The 20914-nt window shown below is 44.5% G+C and overlaps 1 protein-coding gene across 1 annotated transcript in view; it reads left to right on the forward strand.

The window, feature by feature from the left end:
* The window catches only part of LOC140364321 (cadherin-12-like), a 297054-nt gene that overhangs the window by 269801 nt on the left and 6339 nt on the right, over window positions 1–20914 (forward strand). The window contains exons 9-10 of the mRNA XM_072450418.1: window positions 3829–3946; window positions 7859–8110. Of these exons, the coding sequence (XP_072306519.1) occupies window positions 3829–3946; window positions 7859–8110 (370 nt within the window). The remainder of the gene's footprint in view (window positions 1–3828; window positions 3947–7858; window positions 8111–20914) is intronic.

The following is a 20914-nucleotide window of genomic DNA, read 5'->3' on the forward strand; positions in this document are numbered from 1 at the left end:
ATCATCCTCTGCATTTGACCCACTCTTCCACACATCATCCTCTGCATTTGACCCACTCTTCCACACATCATCCTCTGCATTTGACCCACTCTTCACACATCATCCTCTGCATTTGACCCACTCTTCCACACATCATCGTCTGTATTTGACCCACTCTTCCACACATCATCCTCTGCATTTGACCCACTCTTCACACACCATCCTCTGCATTTGACCCACTCTTCCACACATCATCCTCTGCATTGGACCCACTCTCCACACATCACCGTCTGCATTTAACCCACTCTTCCACACATCACCGTCTGCATTTGACCCACTCTTCCACACATCATCCTCTGCATTTGACCCACTCTTCCACACATCATCCTCTGCATTTGACCCACTCTTCCACACATCATCGTCTGTATTTGACCCACTCTTCCACACATCATCCTCTGCATTTGACCCACTCTTCACACACCATCCTCTGCATTTGACCCACTCTTCCACACATCATCCTCTGCATTGGACCCACTCTCCACACATCACCGTCTGCATTTGACCCACTCTTCCACACATCACCGTCTGCATTTGACCCACTCTTCCACACATCACCGTCTGCATTTGACCCACTCTTCCACACATCATCCTCTGCATTTGACCCACTCTTCCACACATCATCCTCTGCATTTGACCCACTCTTCCACACATCATCCTCTGCATTTGACCCACTCTTCCACACATCATCCTCTGCATTTGACCCACTCTTCCACACATCATCCTCTGCATTTGACCCACTCTTCCACACATCATCCTCTGCATTTCACCCACTCTTCCACACATCATCCTCTGCATTTGACCCACTCTCCACACATCATCGTCTGTATTTTACCCACTCTTCCACACATCATCCTCTGCATTTGACCCACTCTCCACACATCATCGTCTGTATTTTACCCACTCTTCCACACATCATCCTCTGCATTTCACCCACTCTTCCACACATCATCCTCTGCATTTGACCCACTCTTCCACACATCATCCTCTGCATTTCACCCACTCTTCCACACATCATCCTCTGCATTTGACCCACTCTCCACACGTCATCCTCTGCATTGGACCCACTCTCCACACATCATCGTCTGTATTTTACCAACTCTTCCACACATCACCGTCTGCATTTGACCCACTCTTCCACACATCACCGTCTGCATTTGACCCACTCTTCCACACATCATCCTCTGCATTTGACCCACTCTCCACACATCATCGTCTGTATTTTACCCACTCTTCCACACATCATCCTCTGCATTTCACCCACTCTTCCACACATCATCCTCTGCATTTGACCCACTCTTCCACACATCATCCTCTGCATTTCACCCACTCTTCCACACATCATCCTCTGCATTTGACCCACTCTCCACACGTCATCCTCTGCATTGGACCCACTCTCCACACATCATCGTCTGTATTTTACCAACTCTTCCACACATCACGTCTGCATTTGACCCACTCTTCCACACATCACCGTCTGCATTTGACCCACTCTTCCACACATCACCGTCTGCATTTGACCCACTCTTCCACACATCATCCTCTGCATTTGACCCACTCTTCCACACATCATCCTCTGCATTTGACCCACTCTTCCACACATCATCCTCTGCATTTGACCCACCCTCCACACATCATCCTCTGCATTTAACCCACTCTTCCACACATCACCGTCTGCATTTGACCCACTCTTCCACACATCATCCTCTGCATTTGACCCACTCTTCCACACATCATCCTCTGCATTTGACCCACCCTCCACACATCATCCTCTGCATTTGACCCACCCTCCACACATCATCCTCTGCATTTGACCCACCCTCCACACATCATCCTTACAGACTGTTCAGCTGCAGATTGTACTTTTGCTCCTCATGATTTATAATTCCTTTGCGTCTAAAATGCAAAGCAAAGTAGCAAGTTTTACATTTAATATTTGCTCGTACAGAGTCCAGGCTCGTCCAGGCGTGAAATGAAAAAGACCATAAAGGAAAAGTTGGGGCATTGAAACGCGGCGCGCCCATAAAACCAGACGACTTCTTATATTCCTTTCGCAGCAGCTCATGTAAAGTGTGGCTCTTTTTTCCTTTTCTTTTTCTTTTTTGTGCTGCCACTTTTAAAGCTGAAGAAGTAGATTCCGTGTGTAATTAGATTGAAATTCAAAGTACTTATGGTATCGCCGTGTGTGAAGTGTAAAGTAATTGGCAGTTATTGTTCGACACGGCGGAGGTCCGAGCGTCCAATGAGAACGAGGCCAAGCAATTATAACGACTCATATTTATTTATTTATTTATTCTTAATCTGTGTCTACTTTTCTCAGACCGACGGTGAAATCTTGAATTTTCTTTCCTTCTCGTGGTCTGACGTGTGACTATTCCTCAAGATTGTGACTGTTTTTTATTAAATTTAACGTTCTGAAAGACAAAATAAAGTTCAGTTTGATCAAAATAGTTCTTTGCCTTTAGGTCTAGTTTTTGAATGACGAAAATATAAAAAAATACTCAATTTTACTTTTAAAATGGCCATAATAATATATTTTTTTTGCTCTTACCTAAATAATCATGATTATCAATAAACTAAAACCTTCTAATCTTCTACTTTAGACCTCTTTGTGACCAGCTTTACCAAACTGAACTTTATGAAAGACAAAAAATAAAGTTCAGTTTAATAAAAACAGCAAGATAAAAAAAGTTCTTTACATTTAGGTCTATTTTTTGATGATAAATTGAAATAAAAAGACTACATTTTGCTTCTAAAATTTCAGTAGTATTGTACTATTTTACTCTTACTCTATTTTACTCTTGTACTGTGACCTAAATAATCATAATTATCGATAAACTGAATCATGACATCACTAATCTCTCACTCACAAGATTTTTCAGGTGGTTTCCTCCTGTAAACAACAAAATACCATGTTTTGTTGTGTTTAAAACCTGATAATCTGCGTTGCATCAATGGAATTTCCCCATGTGGGACAATAAAGGATTATCTTATCTTATCTTAATCTTCTACTTTAGACCTCTTTATGACCGGATCTACCAAACTGAACTTTATCAAAGACTAAATAAAGTTCAGTTTAATCAAACATTTAGGTCTAGTTTTTGGATGATAAAAATAACTAAAAAGACTCAATTTTGCTTCTAAAACTGCCATAATATTAAAACAAAATTTGCTCTTACCTAAATAATCATGATTATTGATAAACCGAATAATCGTGACATCACTAATCTCTCACTCACAAGCTTTTTCAGGCGGTTTCCTCCTGTAAACAAACAAACAAACAAACAAAAAATGTCTTGTGCTGCCAGCTTTGCCAAACTGAACTTTATGAAAGACTAAATAAAGTTAAATGTGACAAAAAAAGTCAGATTAAAAAGTTCTTTACATTTAGGTCTAGTTTTTGAACTAAAAAGACTTAAATTTGCTTAAAAAATTGCCATAATATTATACTTTTTTACTCTTACGACCTCTTCATGACCGGCTCGACCAAACTGAACTTTATGAAAGACAAAATAAAGTTAAATGTGACAAAAAGACAGACATTTAGGTCTATTTTTGGGCTGTTTATTTAAAAAATGAACTTTGAACAGAATCCCATCACTGGAATATTAGCAATGCTTCTCAGAATAATCACAATTAGCTGACTCCGCCCATCAAACGGGGAAGAGAAAAACACAAACACCACAACAAAGTGAACCAATGTCTCTGGAGAAACGAGAGTAACAAATCTCAAAGGCTAAAGGACCTCGCCCGGGTGAATAGTCCAACTGTACATTCTGTTTCGTTTGGCAGGTGATCCAGACGTTCAGCGCTAAAGACCAGGACCTGCCGGGGGCGGGGCAGCAGTTCTCCTTCCGAGCGGTGAAAGAGGACGGCAAGAACAAGAACTTCACCGTGCGCGACTTCGGGAGTGAGTATTTCCCGTATTTTTCCCCCCGACGCAACGCGGGGGGAAAACACGGGTCAAACGCTGATGAAAATAGATGTAAACTGAACTTTCCCTCGGGGTGTTGTGTCTGGATACGAATGTGGCGAGTGTGAAAAGGAGAGAGAAGAGGAGAACGTGGGAAGAAGCAGAAGAGAAGAAGAAGAGTATGCATCACCGTATTTTTCCGGAGTATAAGTCGCCAGAAAAATGCATAAGAGAGAAGAAAAAAACATATATAAGTCGCACTGGAGTATAAGTCGCATTTTTTGGGGGAAATGTATTTGATAAAATCCAAGACCAAAATAATAACAGATGAGAGAACATGGTGAATAGGTGTACGTATGCTAACGCTAACACCTTCAGCTACATGAGGCACAGACAGAACTGTGGTAAGTGTCTGGTATGTTAACGTAACATATGAACAGTTATTCAGATAACTATAGCATAAAGAACATGCTAACAAGTTTACCAAAGCATCAGTTTTACCCCAAATCACTAAATCCACTGAATTCTTCTTCCTCTGTGTCACTTCTAAACAACTCCACAAACTCCAGAGGAAGAGGAAGTGCAGATTCTTCTTCTGCGTCGCTTAGAGCCAAGAGCGCACTCTTGTGGTTGTCAGTGTGAAAATAACAAATAATATCACATATAAGTCGCTCTAGAGTATAAGTCACACCCCGGCCAAAACTATGAAAAAATTGCCACTTATAGTACGGGAAATACGGTATTTGTTTTGTTATTGGCCTTCAGACATGCTCTTGAGCACCTCTGCATTGGTACGTCATCTGAAATGGCAAAATAAACAAAAGCTAGCTTGCCCCTGACATGCTAATATAAGCGCGCAGTTGCAATTAGCATGATTCGGTCGGCAGAAAGAGTCCGGCGATGGTCAGAAGGTCTCAGAGCTTTACCTTTGACAAATTATCTTGTTTTTAATTCAATCTGTAGAAAGATGACAATTTTCAAACTAAATCAGGTATTTTCTTTTGTTCAATTCAAAGAAACGTGACGATTTCAGGCGCAAAGTGAAGTCCGTTCTGCTCAACCTTTCCTCACAAAAGTAAATCAAAACGTAAAGGGCTTTTTTTTTTAAATTTGCCCTTCCTGTCAAATCGATCATTCGGAAAGTTAGAGTTCATAAAGCAGGTCTTTTTGATGATGATCGCGAATAACCGTTTAATCAAAACGTTCATTTTCCAACTGAAATTCGGAGAGGAACGTGGAAGGGCAAAGAGAAGAAATGTAGAGCGCGAGAGAGAGAAGCGTTCAGGAGGTGGAAGCCAAACGATGGCGTGGAACAACATCGGAGGCGCTGCGCTAACGCGTCCGACCTCCTGTCCGGGCGATGTGCGGCGGAGCGGGGCCCGACCTAAGTGGACTCGACAGGGGTCAGACGGCGGCGGCAGACTCGAGCGGGCTAGTCCGAAGTGACACCTCTGAATTCCCCCCGGCGCTCCGTCCGACCGCGTCCGGATCCCGTCCCGCCCTCGTCCCGCCCACGTTGCCATGTCACTCCGGCAGGTCGAGTTCACGAAGGGGACGAAGGGGACGGCGAGACGGTTCAGCGTTTGGAGCGTCGGCGCGGGAGAAGAGGAAGTGATGGGGATGAGTGTCCCTGGTGTGATGTCACTTCCTGTCATTTTCTACAGATTTTTCAACGTTTTCTCCACAAATAGACTATAAATAAAGTCACAATTTGATCATACGTCACTTTAAAGACTCTAATCACGACTTAGTTATAGTTATAGTTATTAATCGTAGTTTTACACCCATGAAATTGCCGTTTGTGATGACGTTTGGAAAAATAAAACAGGAAGTAGAGCTTAGTCCTAAAAGGGAATCCCTCTGTGATGTCATCAACACGCGACACACATTTTTACATTACACATTATTCTAGATTTATTGTAATTAGATGAGGGAGATGTATTGAAACATTGATAATATTGGAATTATTCGTTGAGATATATTTTAAAATGAGAATATTGAGCGCATCATCCATCATTAAAACAGCAAAATAAGTTGAATAAAATGAATTGTACAGAAATGTCTAATGTAATCTTCCAATCAAGATAGTGCAAAAAATATACTACTATTTTTATATATTCATGATTATTTTTGTCAATATCTCCCACCCCTAAATTCTCAAAATATTTTAAAAAATATTCACGTTTATGCAAAAATGTGCTGTGTTTGATGCATTGTGCAGTATTTTAAAGCTACATTTCTGAAAAGACTGAGCGAAGTTAAAAATGCACGTGTCTTTGGTTTGACGCCTGAAGTGGTGGTTCATGTAAATGTGGCGCTCTTTGAGGAAAAACCCTTTGGATCAGAACCATTTGGATCAGAACCATTTGGATCAGAACCATTTGGACGCGTTTGGACTTGGACTTCCGTAAAGAGCCAACAGCGTTTCCCTTTCGAGAAGCCGACTCAGGCGTTTCAGAACTTTGTCCGATTGATGCCGTGTCTGCGAGTTCTTCTCTCGGTCCGATCAAAGCGGGAAAGCTTTCTGTGGCTCTTTTGTAAAACGTTTGAATCGCTTCAATCGCAGTTTTCAGACGGCGTTTTAAACCTGTCCTACCACGATGGATGAAATATTTATGTTATTGCGGTTTGGGGTTTATTTCAAATGTCGTTTTCCATATTCATCATCGGGGAAAGTGCAGTTTTGTTAGTTTTAGTTTTGAAACGTGAAATACAACGCTCATGAGCATGTTTAAAGGCTAAATACAAATAATGCATAATAGTGTATTTATATTATTATAATTTACAGCTTTGGTTCTGTTTTCAACTGTCGACAAGTGAGAAAAGCTTCATGTTGACAATATTAAATGATTAGAACATTTCTGGCTCCTTCAGATTGGATTTTTTAATTCTAATTTCTGTGTCTGTCCTTTGAAAATACTACATTCTGTGCAATTTGTCGATTACGTGAAGTCAGATTTGAAGTGCATGTTACGTCCAAACTGTTGCACATTAGTCGAGCAGTAGTTTGTTTACTTGAGTCATTATTAAGGTCAGGGATTTTTACTCATCATGTTTTAAAATCAACGTCCTTGAGTTGGAAAATCATGGAAATTAAGAGGTTCAAACCTTTCTGTAAACTTCTGTACATTCTCCCTGGAGAAAGAGACGTTTGATGCCAAACTGTGGAATATTCTAACTGAAGGAACAGCATTTCCATGGAAACTCCTGTCTCCTCCGGGACAAGTACGAGTTAGGTTTGTGGAGATCCAAGTCAGCTCAGTCAGGACACGTTTTCTTTAGCGCTTTTTAGTGCAATAAAATCCATCAAAATGAAGAAAAAAAAACTAACAAAAATTTTTTTTATATTCCCTCCAAAAAAAATATTCAAATTTTTCCAATAAATGTAGAATTATTATTCTACATTTATTGTAATTACATGAGGGAGATGTATTGAAACATTGATCATTTTTGAATTATTGTTTGAGAGATATTTTAAGATGAGAATATTGTTTAATTTAATTTAACAGCAAAATAAATAAAATAAAATAAAATGTTCAGAAATGTCTAATGTACTCTTCCAATCCAGATAATGCAAAAATATACTACCATTTTTATATATTTATTATTTTTTCAGAATAAAAAAAAATAGTAAATATAACAAAAAACAGAACAAAAAAACAACCGCACTTTTAAGTCAAATCTTTGGCTGAAAAGTTTCACACTAGGGCTTTAGAAAGAAGAAATGTTCCAAATCCCGTCTACTCTTCCCTGTTAAATAATATAACATATGTATCTTATTGTCTTAATGGGTTAGGGTTAGGGGCTTAATGCTGTTCTCATCACCTCCATCGTGAGCACATCATCAAACTGCTGAATGCCTTTCTCCTTCCAGACTCGCTCACCCTTACGCTCTTCTTTTCTCCCCAGATAACACGGCCGGCGTCGTGACCAAGCGCGGCGGCTTCAGGCGGCGCTTGCAGGAGCTCTACCTGTTGCCCGTGGTGATCGAGGATAACGGGTACCCCCCGAAGAGCAGCACGGGCACGCTGACCGTCCGGGTGTGCGGCTGCGGCTCTGACGGCTCCGTGCTCAGCTGCAGCGCCGAGGCCATCTTCCTCCCCGTGGGCCTCAGCACCGGCGCGCTCATCGCCATCCTCCTCTGCATCGTCATCCTCTTAGGTGAGAGGGGTACTCGGTCAAAAGTACCATTACCTGGCTAAAAAAGTACTGCTTAAAGTGCCCGTGACAGGACGACTCATTGAACAGTTAAGATGAATATATTTAGAATTTGCTGAAAAATTATACAAGTAATAATAATAATAATAACTTTTATTTATATAGCGCTTTTCAGTGACCCAAAGACGCTGAACATAATAAAAAAGGGGGGGGTATTTACAGACAGGGGGGGACAGCACGTACAATACACATTAATATACAGATAAAATGAACAAGACAGAAGAAGTAGAGAGAAAAAGATGGGGATGTAACAGGGGGTAGAAGTGTAGGCAATGGGGTAGAGGAGGCTAGGGGTAGGGGAGGTCATAGGCTTGGGTGAAGAGGTATGTTGTTAGGCGGGATTTGAATGTTGTGAGTGAGGGAGAGTGGCGGACAGGTTGGGGGAGGGAGTTCCAGAGTCGGGGTGCTGTTCGGGAGAATGCTCTGTCGCCAAAAGTTTTGAGTCGGGATGTTGGTGCAGTCAGGGTGAGAGAGGAGGAGGATCGGAGAGCTCGGGTGGGGCGGTGGGGGATGAGGAGGTCAGACAGGTAGGGGGGGGCAAGGTGGTGAAGAGCTTTGAAGGTGAGGAGGAGTATTTTAAAGTTTATGCGCTGCTTGATGGGGAGCCAATGGAGAAATGTCATCCGTTTCTTTTGTGTAAATTCTGCATAAACTTTGACTGGAATGGTGTGATGTCACTTCCTGTCATTTTCTACAGATTATTCAACGTTTTCTCCACAAATACCTGCTTGATTGGTGTAAAACTATCATTTATATGTACAACAGGTACAAATACACCAAATAACTTCCAAATTTGATCATCGTAAAAACCTGTCATACGTTTAAAGTCTCTAACGTAAATTAAAAATAAGCGTTCAAAAAGACAGGAAGTAGAACTGATTTCTAAAAGGTAATCCCTCTGTGATGTCATCAAACGTTACAATATTGTACTGACTGAACGTACAGAGGGATTCGTCGATATCTCTTAAATTTACACGCCAAAGAAACGAGGCGACATTTGAGATGGCAATTTTCAGAGCGATCGCTTTTACTCCAAGTCAAAATACGACATCCAAAATTCCCTCCGTAAATATTTATGTCTTATTTCTTAACAGGACGAAGCACGACTTTGAAACCCGGCTCAATCTAGTTTTACGCATGCAGAAATATCAGAAATGTGTGTAGTTTTGACCATTTTACACACAAAAATGCCCAAATATATATAAAAACATCACATAAGGACAAACGTGTACTATATCCTGTACGCACACATATTTCTTTATACAACCACATTCATATTTATACTGAATTTGAGATTGTTTTCCTGTCAGATACATCTCATGCATCGTATACAGCTCGGTATTTGATGTCGCGTAGCCTGACGTGATGTACTTTGTGTGAAAAACAAAACACAAACACTCCAGGAAGCACTCGAATAACCATTATATAAGCGTTTACTCCCCCCCCCGGTCTCTCCACACTGACCGTCAGACCTGGTTCGGCAGCTCCGCCCCCTGGAGGAGACGCCGGTTCATTAAAACCCCCGTATGATTGTGGTCGTTTGGAGGGAAAAGTGGGAGGGGCTCTATAAACTAAATGTAATCTCTTTGGCCCGCGTGCGCTGCCTCCGCCTCCGCCGCCTCGCGCAAGGTCGAGGTCGTAAAAAAAAACCTCCTTAATTCACTGCCATTAGGACGCCCGCGCTCATCTGCATGGAGCCGGGGGTAAGTGCGGGTTTACGGCGGCGGCAGCGGCTGAGTTATGAAAGTGTGACGGTGGCTTGTTTTAATACGTTTCTCCCCGAGTCAAGGATACGCTTCGATCTAAATCGGGCTCGAATGTCGCTCTTCGGATCCCAAACACAGATGGAGCTAATGTGAACGTGCTAATGTGTTGTAATCATTCTGCAGTGTCCAGAAATAAGCAAAATTAATAGTAATGATTAGCCTAGTGTCATTTTTTGTCCCCTAGATGCTATTATTAACGCTGCCCTGGGGTAAACTGATGGTGAAGCGCTGCACTGTTGTAGCGTGATAGCCAGTGATGATAATTTCGGGGGATTTTAATCACCATCCGAAACGTGGGAGTCGTTTTTGTTTGTTTGTTGAGTTATGAAAGTGTGACAGTGGCTTGTTTTAATGCGTTTTTCCTGAGTCAAGGATACGCTATGATCTAAATCGGCCTCAAATGTCGCTCTTCGGATCCCAAACACAGACGGAGCTAATGTGAACGTGCTAATGTGTTCTCGTACGGCAAAATGTAAACCAGATCGCAGATCGGTCAGTTTAATCATTCTGCAGTGCCCAAAAATAAGCGAAATTAATAGTAATGATTAGCCTAGTGTCATTTTTTTGTCCCCCAGATGCTGTTATTAACGCTGCCCTGGAGTAAACTGATGGTGAAACGCTGCACTGTTGTAGCGTGATAGCCAGTGATGATGATTTCGGGGGATTTTAATCACCATCCGAAACGTGGGAGTCGTTTTTTTTGTTTCATTCTGGCTTGTCTTCTCTGACCGGAATGGAAAGTTACGTCTCAGATCAGAAACACAAACGTCTGCTTAGCCATTTTTAAGTCCATAAACCAGGCATGTCCAAACTAGGGCCCGGGGGCCAACTGCGGCCCTCAGACCACTTTTTGTTGGCCCTCCAGCTTCCTGCTATATTGGCCCAAACAACAAAAACTAGTACTTTTTACTGTGAAATTGGAAAAATTCAGGCATTTTGATGTTATACAAACCTAATATTCATTTTCCAAGTCTAATTAAAGGTGTGGAAGCTCATCGCGATTACGTCAAATGCAAAATTTTGAATGATTCACTTTCGACATTGTCAAGTTGTTTGTGGCCCTCGGCCCCGTTTAAGTTTCAAAATGCGGCCCTTGGTGAAAAAAGTTTGGACACCCCTGCCATAAACCTTCTTTTACTCCCACTTCAATCAACTCATTTACATATTAACGGCAGTCTCACTGTAGCAAAGGTTTTCTGTCAATTTCGCTATTTTAAAACGTAGAAACACTCTACTCCAATAAGAGAAACACTACTACTTGATTTGTTTAACCTCAAGCGTTGCATACACTTTTGTTTCGTGCCATTGTGCAAGACGCTTTTCTCCCTTTTTAAACGTCTGCGCTCGGAGTCAGTTGGAAAGGCCAAGTCATGATTGTTTTTGCGTTCAATAGTAATGACAGAACAGCAGTAATTGTACTGCAAGGTCGTGCATACAAATGCGGGGCGGGAAAGTTAACTTGATTGAAAGTTGTGGCGTGGAAACACTTCATAATTTTCCAGTCATGATTTAATTTTCGCTCGGGGGGCAGAAAGTTCAAGAGCAGTCGTTGGGTTGGCACGTGCCTCACTCCCACCACTGGCACTTGAACAAGAAGTCACATAATCAGTCCCTCTGCTATTATTATTAAATCATGTTAAAGTGTATTTGTCATGAACAAAGTCTTATATGTTGATTTTGTGACTGTATCTTTTAATCATTTACTCTTGGTACTCTTGGTATAGCAATGTTTTCAAAAGCAAAATGTAGCCCCCCCCCCCCCCGCGCCCTCCGGCCGCGCTAAAGTACGGCGTGTCGTCGGTACACGTTTATATACACGTTTATATGAAAGAGGAACTTCACGAACGATCGGGACACGCACTGGAATCGCTTTAAATTAACTTTTTTGACTTTATTCGGCTGGATTGAGTGTTTTCGTTGTGTCGTTCGATGTGTCTTGGCTCTGAGTCCCCCGGCTCCGGCCCCGCCCCCCGCCCGGCGCCGTACCGCATTTACACAAAGGAAGAACTCATAAAACTGCAGAGAACTGTCGTCTTACCCGGAGATCGTCACGTTATCCCGGCGGACATCCTAAGGAAAACGCAACGAGGCAGACGGGCTGGACGTAAACTCCGAGAGAAGAGAGGGACAAACAGGAAGTCGGTTCCCGCCGTAGTCATGGGTAACGTGAGGTCCCTTCAAAATAAAATGACGGAAATAGCTAGCCTCATGCGGTCCCAGAGGATTTATAGGGACAGCAGCGTCTTGATTTTCACAGAGACCTGGTTAACAGCAGAAATGCCAGACTCTATTGTAGGTTTGGACAATTTTCATCTGCTGCGGGCGGACAGAACGAGAGAATACTTGAAGAAAAGAGGTGGAGGTCTGGCGGTGTATGTGAACACGAGCTGGTCCAAACCCGAACACTTGCACAGTGAGGGAGCAGCTATGTAACAAGGATATTGAACTATTGGCTATTGGCATGAGGCCATACTATCTGCCCCGGGAGTTCTCACATGTGATTTTGATCGCAGTCTATGTGGCCCCGTCTGCCAATGCTGAAAATGTTTGTGAAGCACTGCTCTCCTGCACTTGTAGGCTGCAAACACAGCATCCACAGGCTCTCTTCCTCATCTCTGGTGACTTTAACCACGCTTCTCCCTCTTCTGTTCTACCGACATACACCCAGTATGTTACCTGCCCCACCAGAGAGAATAGAACATTGGACTTGTTTTTTGCCAACACCAAGGAGGCTTATTCTTCTTCCCCCCTCCCTCCCCTGGGCAGCTCTGACCACAACCTTGTACATCTGAGGCCTGTGTATGAACCCATCGTGCGCAGGCAGCCTGTGGTGTCCCGTGAGGTGAGGATGTGGTCTGCTGAGAGCGAGGAGGCTCTGAGGGACTGCTTCAGCACCACTGTCTGGACTGAGCTTTATGACCCACATGGGGAGGACATCAACACCATCACAGAGTGCATCACGGACTACATCAACTTCTGTTTTGAGAACATTGTTCCCTCCCGGACGGTGCGGTGTTTTCCAAACAACAAGCCATGGATTAACCGTGAACTGAAGGCTCTGCTGAAGGAGAAGAAGAGAGCCTTCAGGTCAGGGAACAAGGAGGAGCTGAGGACTGTGCAGAAGGAGCTGAGGAGGAAGATCAGGCAGGCTGAGGCCGGCTACAAGAGGAGGATGGAGGAGCAGCTGCAGCAAAAGAACATTCAGGGAGTGTGGAGGAGCCTGAAAACCATCTCGGGCTTCAAAATCCCCCCTGCCCAGACAGAGGGGGATCTACAGTGGGTGAATGATTTAAATGCTCACTTCTTGAGGTTTGATCGGTCACCCGCCCCTCCCCCTGCACAGCTGCATGCTCCCTCTTCCACAGCTGGACAATGCCCTGCATCTGTTCCTCTTCGCTTATCTGCCCCGGACCATCAGCTCCCCACTTCGCCTGGACTCACCCATCCCCCCAGCACATGGTCCCCCTGCCAACCACTGACTGTCACAGCAGCACAGGTGAGGAGTGAGCTGAAGAGGATTAAAGTGAGGAAGGCAGCAGGACCTGATGGCATCAGCCCCAGGCTCCTTAAGTCCTGCGCAGATGAACTGTGTGGAGTTATGGAGCATGTCTTCAACATGAGCCTGAAGCTGAGGGTGGTACCACAGGTCTGGAAGACCTCCTGTCTGGTACCTGTGCCTAAGACACCGCGCCCCAAAGACCTCAACAGCTTCAGGCCAGTGGCTCTCACGTCCCACCTGATGAAGACACTGGAGCGGCTAGTCCTGGACCACCTCCGCTCCACCGTGAGCTCAGCCATGGACCCGCTGCAGTTTGCATATCGGTCTGGCATCGGAGTGGAGGACGCCGTCATCTCCCTGCTGCACCGCTCTCTCTCTCACCTGGAAAAGCCTGGCAGCTCTGTGAGGATTCTGTTCTTCGATCTTTCCAGCGCCTTCAACACCATCCAGCCGCTGCTCCTGAGGGACAAGCTGGAGACGGCTGGTGTGGAGTATGACCTGGCAGAGTGGATCCTGGACTACCTCACAGACCGACCCCAGTTTGTGAGAGCCCGGAACTGTGTGTCTGACACTCGGACCTGCAGTGTGGGGGCGCCCCAGGGCGCTGTCCTCGCGCCCTTTCTCTTCACCCTTTACACTGCAGACTTCAGACATGACACGGACAGCTGTGTCCTGCAGAAGTTCTCTGACGACTCTGCCATCATCGGACTCATCACGGACGACGATGACGCGGAGTACAGAGGACTGGCGCAGGACTTTGTGGACTGGTGTCAGCGGAACCACCTCCTCATCAACGCGGGGAAGACCAAGGAGATGGTGGTGGATTTCCGCAGACGCCACCCCACTGCCCCCTCACCAGTGAACATCCAGGGACGGGACATTGAGAGAGTGGACTCATACAAGTACCTGGTGTTCATCTGAACCACAAACTGGACTGGACTCATAACACAGACGCACTGTACAGGAAGAGCCAGAGTCGGCTCTACCTCCTGAGGAGACTCAGGTCTTTTGGAGTGACAGGGCCACTCCTGAAGACCTTCTACGACTCTGTGGTGGCATCAGCCCTCCTGTACGGTGTGGCCTGCTGGAGCAGCAGCATCACAGAGAGGGAGAGGAAGAGGCTGGACAGAGTCATCAAGAAGTCCAGCTCCGTCCTGGGCTGTGCTCTGGACTCGGTGCAGGAGGTGGGGGACAGGAGGGTCCTGGCTAGATTCACATCTATGCTGGACCATGAGTGTCGCCCCCTGCAGGACACTCTCTCCGCTCTGGAGAGCAGCTTCAGTGAGAGACTGATCCACCCTCGATGTGTGAAGGAAAGGTTCCGTAGGTCTTTCCTTCCTGCTGCTGTCAGACTTTAGAACAAAAACTGTTAGTACTGAACACTCGCAATACTAACCTAACCATGTGCAATTCTGTCATATGTGCAATTGCTGTTGGAATTCATGTGCAATTCATGTGCAATTACTATGAAATTCATGTGCAATCTATGTGCTGTCGTGACACATATTCATGTGCAATTACTGTCGTGATCACATGCAATGGTATTTATGTATTTATTTATTCATTTGTCTATGGGAGTTTTTATTTATTTATAGGAGATCTTCTCCTGAAAGTGTTTTTCAGACTTCCTATAAGTGATCTGTTCTTCTGTATCTACCTCTGTATCTACCTGCGTTGCACCAATGAAATTTCCCCATGTGGGACAATAAAGGAATATCTTATCTTATCTTATCATTTTTCAACAACAATCTGTTTTTGCGTTTGAAATTTCCATTTATAACTGAAACAAGAGATAGAGGTTAAGCTGCAGCCGGGTTATTGTTTTGCACGGCATGTCGCGCAGTATGGCATTAAACTTATGACTCAAACACCCACCACTACATTTCACAATATTTTTTTCCATAAACTTTCAGAAAAAAAGAGTAAAAATTTGCTATATTAAGTTATTTAAACATTTTTGCAGAATTTCAATTGTATTTTCCAGCTGCTTAACCTCCATAACGGCTTTAAACTCTTAATATTTGAATTTGTTATCGTTTTTTGGCAAATATACAGACGTCTGTCACCACAACGAACTGTGAAGTGGGCGTGGCTTTTTAGCCCCATTACTTGTGCTTGTTTGATTAAAAATAATAATTATACTCATTCTCACAGATCAGATGAATAAATGAAATGCCACGATTTTTAATGTTAAGTAAAAGACTCGATACTCACAATGATAATAGAAGTTTTTTTGTCTTTCTGTCATCTTATGTGATTATATTCTAGGTTATGCCGATACAGATCCAGACATATCAATATATTTTCAGGACAGGTCCAATTTTGTCCTATTTTTCCTATTTTCTCATTTATTTTTAAACTTGTTCAAATGAGTTTCAATTAAATTCTGCGTATCAATACTTTTGTTAAAACCCTATGTCATACAGTAGGACATTTAAAGCGATGCCATCTCCATGGAGACAAGCAGACGGGTCCGTTTTGTCTTTTGACGTTGGAGGTAGTTGAAAGCCGCTCCTCTGCCGCGGTCAGTCCGGTCCAAGCCTCACGCTGCGAGCGTTTCCATCCAGCTTCTCGAGTGGTACGAGTCGCTCTGACCCAGATCGTCCCAAATGAGAAATGTAATCGTCCCGACATCCTTTCATCTGGATGCACCGCGGGAAAGGATGACAGAACTCCTTTAAATGGCTTCAAATGCGAATGTTCCTGCTTTTCTTTTTCAAGTAGTTTCGGCAAGGCAACCATTAGCTGACAAGAGAAGAAAGTAGAAATCCAAAACATATATCTGCCTCTAAAACACAAACAAACCCACTTTTAAATATATATAACAAAGACAGTGGCAATTATTGGATCAAAATGTCCAAAAAATTACATTATTTGCACTTTATTTATACATATTCTCAATTTTGAAGCTTTTTTCAACACGTACTTGGTTAATAATGTATTTAAAAAGTCTCAATGTTCAATATAAATATATATAATTATCAAAAAATTATAGAATAATCGCTGACTACTAAAAGAATCGTTAGTTGCAGCACAGGTTTTGACATATATCTCGAAAATTAAATCTGTTAAGGGGACTATCTGACCAGTTTCAGTGTATTTTAGATGAAATTATAATACCAGTGGACTAAAAACAGTTTAAATACATTTAATTCCAAGTCAAATTCTAATCCTATCCCACCGGTAGATCATTTGGACCCCAGGAAGAAGGGTCCCATCAATAAACAATAAACTTAATGCTAACAGAAAGCATTTTTAAAGATAATTTTGAAACCCGTGGACATCTGCAGTTGCTTGTTATTGAAGTCTTCGCATTGCCCACCAGGGGGAGCTCAAGCACTACAGAGCGCGAGCTGGAAATAATTTCGGAGTCAGAGAAAGCAGAGCGAGTGCAGGGGAGAAGGGCGGCGGAGAGGAGACCTATTTAAATGTGTATTGTGCATGATTTGAATGTATTTATTGAAGTCTTTTCATTTGAATCATTTGGGCCCGTGCCAGCCGTGACTCCGCATACAGATGCCGCTGCGGCGGTTTGAGCCCAGCGGGGAAAACACATACACTTTTCACATTTCTGGAACAAAAAATAAAAAGACACACGCAAAGATGAGGCGAAGTGAGAGAGACGGATTGAACCGATGTTGAGAGGAAACGCAGCTCTGACTGGAATATTAGATTTATGAAAGAGCATTTCCATACATTAAAGGAGTCAGTGTCATCATTCTGCAGTAAGATAAGATATGCCTTTATTTGTCCACACAATGGGGACATTTTGGAAAGTCCCCAAACATAAGCAAAAGTTAGTAATAATGATGAGCCTTATGTCATTTTTTGTCCCCCAGATTCGAGTATTAAAGCTGCCCTGGGGTAAACTGTTAAGGGGTGATAGCCAGCGATGATCATATGTGGGATTTTAACCTCTATCTGTCTGAAACATGGTGTAGTACTGTGTTTACCAGCCAAAAAATGCATAATAGAGAAGAAAAAAACACATAAGTGTGAGGTAGTGTGGCATAGGAAGACTCAGAGGCCCAAATGAAGTGTCCATAAAAGTGAATATTTATTTACAGTGCCCAGATGATCAATTTCTCCAGCGCTCACGTGACCTCTAACGCCAAACGAAGAATCCCCCCCGAGGCACACACCTGCCTTCTATCATGAGGACAATTGGGACAATTAGGACAATTGGGCCGCCCCCTCCACACAGCTGGAACCACAGTTAAACAGAGCAACACCCACACATCACACTCAGGGGCCAAACCAAGGAAATGGCAGGGAAACGACACGACCCCTCCACCTCCGGGCGTGACACGAAGAAGTCACACTAAAGGGACGAGTGGAGTGAACACTTCACTTCGTCACAATAAGTCGGACTGGAGTATAAGTCCAATTTTTGGGGGAAATTTATTTGATAAAATCCAAGACCAAGAACAGACATTTCATCTTGAATTGCAATTTCAAGATTAAATGCCAAAACTATGAAAAAAGGTGCGACTTATTGTCTGGAAAATACGGTATTTCGTTTTCATTCTGGCTCTTCTTCTCTGACCGGCAAAAAAAAGACACACAAAAATGAGGCAAAGTGAAAAAGACGGATTGAAACGCAGCTCTGACTTGAAAATTAGATTTATGAAAGGGCGAGCGTTCCCGTACACGTTTATGTGCGAACGTGCTTCCGCTGCTGACGTTTTCATAACCTGTTCATCAGTTCTCCTGCCGCGCTACTTATTCTAGGCTAGACGCACGCAGCGTGCAACAATATTGGACAGAATTGGCCAATTTTCCCTTGATCAAGCTCAGTTTTCAACCTCAATCGTTAAAAACACACAGTAAAACAGCTGCAAGTATTGATTTCATGACCATAAACAATACATACTTTTAAAAACTGTTGAGATTTGCAACTATGTCAATGGTGCATTATGTAACCAGATTGTCTCCATGGTTACGGTACCGCTTTGCCCGGAATGTTCCACTGTATGACATCAACACGTCCATGTATCGCAGTCATTGAATTAGAGAGACGGGAGATGGCGGAGGGGGGTGGATCGGTGGTCGAGGACGTTCTGGACGGCGTGGAGGAGCGGCCTTTTCTGGCTGCACGTGCCCGGAGGCGTGGGGGGTCCCTTGGCTCGTCCGAGGGTTCTGGGAATGAGCGGCGGGATGAGGCTGGGGCTGTTGATGTCCGGAGTGAGAGCAGAGACTGTGGGGTGATCGTGGAGCTTGCACGGAATGGTGCATCCTTTGGGGAGTGGAATTCGGTGGCGCTGTCGGGGAGCCTAGCTGTGGCTGTGGGAGTGATTGGGAGTGTGAGTGTCCTTGGAGGTGGCTCGCTGCTGGTCGTGTGCGGGGACGCGGCTCAGCAACGGGGGGCGATTGGAACTGGGCGTCTGGGTGGAAGGGACATTCTTGTGTCTGATGCTGAGGGAAGCACGGTCGGAGGAGTTGTCGTGGGTGTCCCTGCGGCGACGTCTGTGGATGGAGTTGGGGAGAATTTGACTGGAGCTGCGGTGGTGGACGCTGGGCGGTTGGGGGTGACCCGGTCTGGGGTGAGGTGTGACAGCTTGTCGGTGGTGGTGGCACTTGAGGGGAGGTGCCTGCCTAGTGGGGTGTTCGTTGGGTTCATGTGCCATGACGTTGGGCCATGTGTTCCACCGCCCCTGCGTTGCTTTGGGTGCCAGCGCTTTGGGCATGTTGCAGCGGTCTGTGGAGGGAGGCAGGGATGTGGTGGATGTGCAGGAGATCACGAGTGTGGGAGGTGTGACGTGGGAGCGGGGCTGGGGTGCTGTGGCTGTGGGGAGGAGCATGGCTCTGCCTGCGGGGGATGCAGGTTTGGCGGAGGAGCTGCTGAGGTGCATAGAATAGAGGTCTCTCGGGGTATATCCTGTGCAGATGCAGTCGGGAAAGTTTCAAGTGGCGAGTTTGGAGTGAGTGCGGAGAGAGGAGCCGGCGCTGCTCCCGGCCAGGGCGAGATGAGAGGGGCCAGCGTGGCTCCCGGGGGGTGTGAGGGTTTCAGGAGTGGAGGTCCCAGGTGTGCAGGTTCCGGAATTGATGAGAGTGCCCTGGTTGTGGATAGAGAGGATTTTGTGCTCTTTGTGGTGGATGTTGTAAACTGTGCTGCTCAGACTCAAAGCAGAACTGAAAGGATCAGGATCATTGCTAAAGCTGCAGGGAGATTCCTTGGAACAAAGGAGCTTGATTGGGCAGATATAGAAAACAGGCTAAAGGCGCTAAATGGGAGTCGGAGTGATGGGGGTCTGCTTTTGGGGAGTCGGGGTGATCGGAGTGGCGAGATGGGGGTGGGGGTGGTCTCCTGTCCTCGTCCAGTCTCGTGGACGCACGGCTGCCAAGTAGCGCCATCAGTGGAAATATTAAAGCCTTTAGAATGAAGCCTGAAGAATAAAGCTGTACGGTGGAAGCACCGAACGTCAAAGAAGGAGAGGAAGATGAAGAGGAGTCTCCCTGGAATAAAGCCGGTTGTTGTTGTTGTTGTTGTTGTTTTATGGCGGTTGGCATCCAAGTGTTGCATTACCGCCAGACTTTATTCCTCAGACTTTGTCGTAGTCCTCAGACTTGTTGTTGTTGTTGTTGTTGTTGTTTTATGGCGGTTGGCATCCAAGTGTTGCATTACCGCCAGACTTTATTCCTCAGACTGACTTTATTCTTCAGACTTTGTCGAATTCTTTAGATGTTGTTGTTGTTGTTGTTGTTGTTTTATGGCGGTTGGCATCCAAGTGTTGCATTACCGCCAGACTTTATTCCTCAGACTGACTTTATTCTTCAGACTTTGTCGAATTCTTTAGATGTTGTTGTTGTTGTTGTTGTTGTTTTATGGCGGTTGGCATCCAAGTGTTGCATTACCGCCAGACTTTATTCCTCAGACTTTGTCGTAGTCCTCAGACTCTGTCGTAGTCCGTAAAAGTTCTCCTTCCATTGCTTTGGTGTTACAAAGCCCATGAGGTCATGATATGTCTTTGTGACTAGAATAGTTGTTGTTGTTTCAGAGACCAACCGGCTTTATTCCAGGGAGACTCTTCTTCATCTTCCTCTCCTTCTTTGACGTTCGGTGCTTCCACCGTACAGCTTTATTCTTCAGGCTTCATTCTATAGGCTTTAATATGTCCACTGATGTCGCCGCTTGGTAGCCGTGCGTCTACGAGACTGGACGAGGACAGGAGACCACCCCCACCCCCATCTCGTCACTCTGATCACTCTGACTCCCCAAAAGCAGACCCCCATCACTCCGACTCCCATTTAGCGCCTTTAGCCTGTTTTCTATATCTGCCCAATCAAGCTCCTTTGTTCCAAGGAATCTCCCTGCAGCTTTAGCAATGATCCTGATCCTTTCAGTTCTGCTTTGAGTCTGAGCAGCACAGTTTACAACATCCACCATAAAGAGTACAAAATCCTCTCTATCCACAACCAGGGTATTCTCATTAATTCTGGAACCTGCACACTTGGGACCTCCACTCTTGAAACCTTCACACT

This window comes from Eucyclogobius newberryi, unplaced genomic scaffold (assembly GCF_026437365.1).
Source record: "Eucyclogobius newberryi isolate DKJ021-1_F unplaced genomic scaffold, fEucNew1.0.hap1 SCAF_18, whole genome shotgun sequence".
NCBI classification, from domain to species: Eukaryota; Metazoa; Chordata; class Actinopteri; order Gobiiformes; family Gobiidae; genus Eucyclogobius; species Eucyclogobius newberryi.